The sequence below is a fragment of the Anarrhichthys ocellatus genome, unplaced genomic scaffold, assembly GCF_004355925.1.
Source record: "Anarrhichthys ocellatus isolate YVR2014 unplaced genomic scaffold, GSC_Weel_1.0 scaffold1636, whole genome shotgun sequence".
Taxonomy (NCBI): Eukaryota; Metazoa; Chordata; class Actinopteri; order Perciformes; family Anarhichadidae; genus Anarrhichthys; species Anarrhichthys ocellatus.
This window is the reverse complement of record NW_022281610.1, coordinates 1-8,474: the sequence shown is the minus strand read 5'-3', so window position 1 is coordinate 8,474 and position 8,474 is coordinate 1. Positions and strand designations below refer to the sequence as shown.

The window sequence follows — 8,474 nt, the reverse complement described above, 5'->3', positions numbered from 1 at the left end:
CTTGATTGTTTTCAGTATTCTTAAAATATTTTTTTTGCACAAAATAACGATCTCACTAGAGATTTTGAATTTTCATTCCTGGTATTGCTTCCATTCTCCTGGAAGTATGGTGATCAACTCACCACTTATAGAGATGAAGGCTAAATCAATGCAGACTGGTAAATACCAGAAATGATATGGTGTGTTAATGAGGCTAAGGTTGTGCTTATAAATGCAGTGTTGATGGGTCTCAGCCAGGAATCAAGGTGCTCACAGTTTGGACCGCAGGGGCTTCAGGTACTTGTGGAAGGATTCATGGACCTGGGGAAGGAAGAAGGAATGGAATATTATTCAAACTGAAATAATGAGCATGTAAGCTCACACATTTCTTCCTCTGATGCCAAATCATTATTGTTTGCCATACAGTGTACTAACGCAATAGCTTAGATAGTCAGAGAAAGATATTTAAGTCACTTATCTTCCATTTCTGTAACCTACGGAACTGACCGACTTACTGTGATAGAAATACTCACTATGTCACTATACACATCCATTTAAATGCAACTGTGATAATGTTTATATTCTATACAAAATGAGTAATGGTGTCAAATAAAGTAATAAAAGCATCACTGTGCAACACTACTGCCCTGCCATATTTAACGGCTTCTCTTACAGATATAACACACATCTTGAGAAACTAAGGAGACCTGAAAATGCTAACTTATTATTGAGAATTATTTGTCTTTACTGTTACAGTCACATGTTGTCAATTGTTATTTTTGGTTGGATGCCAACCATCAAAAAGGCGGGTCTTATCTCATATGAGCCTGTCTGGGAGCAGACCGCTGTGAGGAAACCAGTGGAGTGACTGCAGGAAGCAGGCTGAGCTCACCGGGGATCAGGTAAGGCCTGCATCCGGTTCTTGTTGCTAGCATTTAGCGTACATTGAAGCCTGTTAGTAGCTTGTAAGCCTTACTGCATAGTGGTAATTAAATCCCTTAGACCTAACAAAGGAGAATTTCATCAGTACCACCTGTGCCGTGACACTACTTTTATTTCATCCCTGTGAATATAACTGACCTCTGTGGAGTTTAGCGGTGAGCGGCGAGCCCACTCAAACAAGTTCTCATACACGTTGCCATCATATCGTCCCAAGACCGAATTCAGCTTCCTGTCGTGGTGGTCGAAGGCATCGACTAGTGCCACAGCGTTGGGCCTCAGCTGAGACAGCAGCTCCTTGACACGAACAGAAACCTGCAGCACCTGGGGCACATTCAGCAGTCCAGCCTGAAATAAAACAGATGGAGATGTGGATGAAAACGTGCTGCTGGACCTCACTCAGCCGCCTTAACAGTGAGGAAACAGACAAGAGAGACAGCGGGTTGTTAAACAAAGCCTGAAGTCTTATATTTCATTGTCAATTTAAAGCTCAGCTGATGAAACAAAATCTAATTTGCATTACTTCACCAGCCGCCCAGATATACAAACCCGACACACAAAGAATCCATTTTGTTAACTCAGAGACAAAGACGGAATTGAGGCTGGTATTTTACATGGAAGGAAGCAGACAGTAAAACTGACCAACAGCACAGGGAGTATGCAAATAACTGGGGCAGCTTTGCACAATATGTCTGTAACATCTACAATACGATTATTAGTAAATGTGGACCATGTTGTTTCTGCATGTTGTGATTTTTCTGACCTGTAGGAAGTCTCCAGAGTTGTTTTTAATGCCATTCAGGGCATACAGCAGAGCAAGGGTCGACATCACAGAGTGTATCGCTGTGTCACCGACCTCCCCAAGCTTGTCAGTAAAGAGCTTCACTACAACATAGTGACAGTGGGCCTGGAGACAAAACAAAACCGGGGGGAAGGTAAATAAATAAGAAGGAAACGGACAGAAAAAGAAGAAATGAGATGGACATGAGCAGAATTTGAGTTTGACTTCAGTCTGCATCAGAACAAACAACATATTGGCTTTGGAGCTTGGCATCAATCTCTACAATGACCCATAAGTCCAAGCCATGTCTGTGTATCACAAGCTACAGAAGGCTTTAAACTGTATGATGATCAAACACACAGACAGACAGACGGAACTTACATCTGTGGCTCTGACCAGGTCAACAGCACTGTTGTTCCAGGCGTCCTCCTGGCTCTTCCTGAGCTGCAACTCCTGCTGGATGCTCTTAGCTGCCAGATCAACTAGACTACAAACACAAACATTATCTGAATTAACCAAAGATGTTATTAATATACATTAATAACACCATTAAGACACTTTTTACCTCCTCAGTTTTAACAACATGGCATACCATAATTATCTTTGGGTTTTAAGAACAGCAGATCTCCTGAAATCTGGAACCTCTGTTAGACTCAAATCTATATATTTTTTAATGGAAGGAATATTTCAGAGGGAGCCTTTTTTTAGAAACATAAATAAATTATTACTAAAACGTAACTGTCCTTTGTTCCTAATGTCTGATCTGGGAGGCCACATTTTGCCACCCTCCAGACTGGCTTAGTCGCTGTTTGTGTTCGCCACACAGCTGACACTGACTGACCAATGAATTTTCATGTGACTAAGACTGACAGTATGCTGGGATGTGGTCAGAGCCGCATATTATGTCAGTGAAATGGTCAGAGGCAGAAAAATGGTCGACAGCAGACAACAGCACATCTGGACAGATACTCTTTGGGAACCATGAGCCAAAAGTGGAGGGATCAGAGCAGTAGTACATTGACTTAAGACAATAAATAACTTGTGTTTGGTAAAAAAGTTTTTTGTTGTACTTTAACATAAATAACAAATGTGTCTGATAAAAATGTGGAAAACAACATGAAATGGTAAAAGGCGTTAAATAACTCAAGTAACTAGATCTTGTCTCTTACGTGGCAGCTCGCTGTTTGTAGACCTCCACCAGGCTAGCCAGGTCATTTATGTCGACCACGGTTGGTCTGGCAGCGACAGGCTGGGGCTGGAGCCTCTGATGCTTTGGTTCATTCAGATATGACACAATGCCGCTCAGCTGCTGTCCTGCCTTAGCCTGCTGGTAGCTCTTCACCAGGAATCTACATGGACAAAAGTTGAAGAGGCACACAGGTGAGGGTTAAACAACTAAACCATGGGAGCACGAGCTGGCTGGTGAACTATTTGGTGTTCACGGTCATGGAACTCAGCCGTACCCAAATGCAGTATTTCTTGTGGTACTGTTAAGAACGTAATTTATTTCTTCTTGTGTGATTGTGTATCAATTTGCTAATACCAAATCCAAGTGTGGTTCAAGTATCAACCTCCTCATTCGTACCCATTCACAACACCTTCAGCCTTTGTGTGTGTACTTCATGCTCAGTTAAGAGCTCATTGTGTAATTGAACATTTCAGTAACTGTTGGCACAACTTTGCCAGGGAAACATCCCATAACAGCATTTTCAAACTGACCATTATAGTGCTGGTAGTAACTAACAGTAACAGCTATCATTTAGGGTTATAAAAGGTCACCTGTGTTTGTTTATGCTGTGGGAGGAGTGAGGGTGTGTCCCCTGCATTTGTGGTATGATAGGGCTGCTGAGTGGGTGTATGTTTATGCCTGTGTGTGTCTGTATTTGTCTCGGTTACAAAAAGCTAAATGTGTGTACTTCAGTGAGAGCCCTGCTGTTTGAGTACCTGTACTAAAATCTATTCTGGTTTTACGTCAATGTTACTATAAGTTTAAATGTTACAGTTTAAAGTAGACACAAATATGACATAACTACTTCATGAGCACTCTAACAACACAGAAACAAACCACCCAGGCTTTTCCAGCGTGTGTTTGAGTCAGAGTTGGGTGGAGAACTTGGTCTTGGTAAGGTGTCAGATTTGTTGTCATACGAGTCTGTGTGACGAGTTACCTCGCAGTCTGCAGCATCATGACTGTGTTCTCTCCCTCGTAGGTGCACGTAGGGGTGAAGTTGACGTAAATGTCGGGCAAGGCGCTGCTGCGGGAGTAGCCGTGGCCGCCACATGACATGCGGCACACCTCGATGGCAGAGTTGGTTGCCCATGTGGTGAAGGCCTTCAGGCCAGCAGACAGGGCATGGAGCTGGAGATTGGAAGACAAAGAGGCTGAAAAGAGCTTCATGGAGGGACTAGTTGCCAATTATACACATTTAAAATAAAAATGAAATGTTTGTACTAATTTGCCATGGATGATCTATTGCCCTGACGAGAATATGAGAAACAGTAAGTAATCTACAGCCCAGTCAGTCAATATGCATCAACTATATATATCTTGCATTTCATACCCACTGTTCATATTATTATACTACTCATATACTGTTATCTTTCTTTATTATTTATCTCTTATCTATACTGTTATTTATCTAGCACTGCACCTTACTGTTTCTTTTTGCACTTCTGGTTAGATGCTAAAACTGCATTTCATTGTCCTAGTACTTGTACTCTGTGTAATGACAATAAAGTTGAATCTGAATCTGATCTGACCTGAATCATCCTCTGTCCTCATCAAACCTAGATCACATCCTTCATGTGCACGTCCAGTCAGTACCTCGGGCAGCTCACTGAAGTCCCCCTGGTTGATGTCTCCACTGATGCGGTGGTAGGTCTGGCTCATATACTGGCCAACAAAAGTGAAGGCATAGGCCATAGCCAGCAAAGGGAAGAGCTTGTACTGCTGCGTCTGGTAATCGAGGATCTGAGGCTCTGGTTCTCTGTGGGACACAAACACACAGGTTGGACTTTTCAGGATCTCATATAAAAGGTTGGACTTCCCTTTGATACATGGGAATGTGGTAAAAAAACAGTGCTACTTCCATCTCCTGTTGGAATTATGTCGACATTTCTGAACCTCGACCCTGACCAGCGAGACTACTGTGAATGTCCAGTGCCATTAGGTCAAATCTAATTTTGAGCTTGACCTTAAGCATGTGTTTCCTTGCAACTTCTGTGAGTAATGAAATGTTTGTGCAGCTGTTTGCTGAAGTACACTCATTTGTGTTGACTGACCCCGGACGGATTTCAGACTGGTGTCGAACAGAACTGTAGCGGATGGCGATGGTGCAGGATTTGGAGAGGACCTGGGCTGACTTGCCTACAATCAAGGAGCGCATGAACACCATGGTGCCGTAGGTCAGCTTGGCGCTTGGTGGCTTCAGATATGTTCCATCTGGCTCCACCTAGTGGAGAGACAGAGTCATTCTAACTGCAGATGCCTTGAGGCGCAAACATCCCACTATGAATGTAATACACTGTATAAACTCAGTTTATTATCACAACAGTTTATAAGGCACACCCAAATAAAAGTAACGCAGTCAAATACAACCGTACTGGAATAAATGCTACCTTTATGAAGATGGTAATGTTCAGTTTTTGTTGGGGCCGTTTCACAGAGATGTTGATTCAATTTTGGAGAATGTTTAATAAAGGTAGGATAGACAAAGAAGGATGAGATGTACTAATAAAAAACTTCCTCATTTCCTATCAGGTGTCAATCCGTTGATTGGGTTCCACCTGTGGGGGCTGGTCGTGCTGCTCCGTGGGTTGCACCAATTGCAGGCTGGCCAATCAGCAGAGTGGGAGCCAAGAATAAAAGCAGTTCAGCTGGTCTTTTGTTGTTTTCTGTCGATGCTGAGACTACATGTTAATGTTTGTGGTGAGAGGTTGTGGACAGTAGGTGAGTCTGGGGTACCCTGTACATTGGTACACACGTAGTTTTCTGTGTCTAGCCCTTGTGTTGTCCTGGGGTCATTTTTGACCCCAGGACAGCACAAAATGTTCTAAATAAATGAGACATCATATTTTTGGTTTAATATTGAATGACTTTTCCTAATTTAATGGGGACAACTGGGTAAACACAAACTCAACATGTTGATATGTAAAGTTATATGTAAAGCCATTAAAACACCCAAAAAATATCTCTTTCCAATTTTAGGTCAATCAGTGAGATTTGATGGTGATCTGCATATTTCTCCATAGTCCCGTAACAGGGATTCTGGATGTATACAGGTTTGGGTGTCGGGGGGGGGGGGTTGTTTTATTTAAAGGGCTATTTAGGTAGTCAACAAAAAACTAAGTACCTGACACATAAACTTGGGTAGCAATTTTAATTACAATAATGCTCTGCAGGTTCAAATTGCTGGGGTCAAAAATGACCCCAGGATAACAGGCGTTAGTAAATTTGAAGGTAACAGGAGGGTTAAATGTTGCAGAAATGAATGTTGACATGTTTTATATGTCAGGTAATGACTTGGAATAAAGTTGACTAAGGAGTTGAAACACAGAGGTGGGTGATAATTCATACTGTATGCTTTATAAACAGTCGAAGCTGACGGGGTCTTTTTTGACCCCAGAGGACAACAGGTGTGATTATGTGCTGCCATTAGAAAAATTCAAATGATTCAAGAACAGCATCCTCACTAAACTTTGATATGTACCTCTCTGTGATAAGTCAAATAGTAAAAAATAATATAAAGTCAAAATAATTCATTGTATTTTCACTCAAAAACAGGGTATACTTTTATGTAAACAAGGTCTATTGGCCCTAAATTCCAAAATGAAGGGAACGATTTGTGGTAATGTGTTTGACTGAAGTAAGACTAAAGGTGTAAAACAGAATTGATTGACAATTTATACTATATGCTTTAAAAACAGTCAAACCAGGTGGGGTCATTTTTGACCCCTGAGGACAACAGGTGTATGGCAGTTGAGAGGACAACACAAGGGCTAGATACACTATGTTTATTGGTCAGTGCAAAGAGAGGTTTCCGTGGACCAGGCTGGTGCTGTACCTGTAGTTTCAGGTCGTGGCCTCTCGTGGTGGTGCTAAGGGATTTCTTGAACATACTATTGCCACATACATTACATCTGTCAGACTGTACGCTGTCGATTCCTTTCAATATCTTAAATGTTTGAACCATGTCGGCTCGTTGACGTCAAAATTCTAGTGTTGGCAAGTTGAGGCTGGCAAGTCTTTCTGGGTATGAGCGGTCGGTGAGGCCATGAACTAGTCTTGTGGCGCGCCTCTGTACTTGTTCCAGGGCATCTTTGTCCCTCTTGAGTTTGGGGGCAACCAGATGACTGAGGCGTACTCGAGGTGTGGACGTACCAAGGATTTGTACAGGTGAAGAAATGAAGTTTGGACTAAGGATATAGCTGGTCATCTTCAAACAGTTTGTTATTGGAAGGGTTGAGAAAGAGCCTGTGCTTAAATACTTTGTGCGGAGGAAATGAGATATGTTCGGGGCGTCGTCCTTGTTCCCGAAATAAGTTATAAAACTTATTTTAGTGTAACAATAGGTGTTATTACGCATTCAGCAATCGTTTCAAACAAGAAGACCAAATCTCAGAAACAAGAACTATCTATTCAACTTAAACCCATCTGTCCTCAGGGAAACAATCAACTCTCATAATGTCACGTTACCTTGGCGTATTTCATCAGCATGTTGTCTCGTGGGATTCGCACGTTCTCTAGTTTCAGGTAGCCGTTGTCTACTTCACTGAAGCCAAACTTGGGGCCGATATCTCCAACAACAATACCTAGGAGAGAAATAGGGAGGCAGAGACGGGAAGGTAAATGAGGAGTGACTTTACCACAAACACTAAATCCAGACATATATCGCAGACGGCGGTTACCTGGCAAGGGGACGTGTGTGTCCATGTCACGGATGGGTACAATGAAAGTATGTAGGCCGTGGCAATTTCCCTGAGTATAAAGCTGGGCTAGAACTATGGCATGGTTGGTGGTCTTTCCAACTAGAAAGAGGGAGTGAGAGGGTTAAAACGTGTTTGTTCTGAATGTCGACGAGGTTCTCGGCCTGAAAGAAAAACAAGAAAAAAGCAAATCTAGATGAAAACAAAACATATTCCTTACAGGATTTCTGGTATTATTCCAATTCCAGGCTGCAAAATATTTCTTGGTCCAGTCCTGCAGAAACGTGACAGTGTGAGTGTACTTACGTCCTCCAGGCCACCATTTGATGGAGCTGACTGTGGGACTGTTCAAGACAAACTCCTGCATGGCTGGGTCATATGTGGCTGTGGTCTCCAGCCCCCTGAGGTGTGTGCCTAGACATCCCATCAAAGCCCATCAAACACGCACACAATTGAAAAAACGAAATTAACTGAGACATCAGACTGAAGATTAATCAATGACTCGTATAATACTTTAGCATCAATCATACAAGCATAAAAATATAACTCAAAATATCACATAAGATAATGGATAGAAGACATGTTTAGCCCATGACAACTTGAAACATGCATTTATGTTTCTGAACTCTTTAAAATAATAAAATATATAATGGATGAAGCCAACAAAAAGGAGCAAACCAGTGCACGTTGTAGATGTTGAGTGTAGGAGAGGTAGTTTGTCAGGGTAGTGTGTCAGGGAGCATAACACCTAGTGACAGACTCTCAGGTTTGGGCATGCACGTCAAAGGAAAATCTAATTTTGTACAAACTTGTGATAACTTTTTACTTGTCCAGTGGGTCAACTGACACA

At 42.1% G+C, this 8,474-nt stretch overlaps 1 protein-coding gene across 1 annotated transcript; it reads right to left on the bottom strand.

The window, feature by feature from the left end:
- Positions 1–201: 201 nt before the first annotated feature.
- On the bottom strand, positions 202–8,069 carry LOC116377752 (peroxisomal acyl-coenzyme A oxidase 1-like). Its single transcript, XM_031839463.1, has 11 exons — positions 7,931–8,069; positions 7,607–7,726; positions 7,395–7,510; positions 4,982–5,151; positions 4,524–4,686; positions 3,868–4,058; positions 2,869–3,048; positions 2,081–2,186; positions 1,682–1,825; positions 1,060–1,266; positions 202–300 (listed from the first exon to the last, which is right to left on the bottom strand). Exons 1-11 carry the CDS (start codon positions 8,049–8,051, stop codon positions 250–252), a joined length of 1,569 nt encoding a protein of 522 aa, XP_031695323.1. The 5' UTR covers positions 8,052–8,069; the 3' UTR covers positions 202–249.
- Between the last annotated feature and the right edge of the window lie 405 nt (positions 8,070–8,474).

Excerpts from the sequence above, each read along its gene's own strand:
- LOC116377752 (XM_031839463.1), bottom strand. The coding sequence starts at position 8,051 with ATGGGATGTCTAGGCACACACCTCAGGGGGCTGGAGACCACAGCCACA. Across the intron at positions 7,727-7,930 it reads CAAATGGTGGCCTGGAGGAC|TTGGAAAGACCACCAACCAT; the intron begins GTAAGTACACTC and ends CCCTCTTTCTAG. Across the intron at positions 7,511-7,606 it reads CACACACGTCCCCTTGCCAG|GTATTGTTGTTGGAGATATC; the intron begins GTAACCGCCGTC and ends TTTCTCTCCTAG.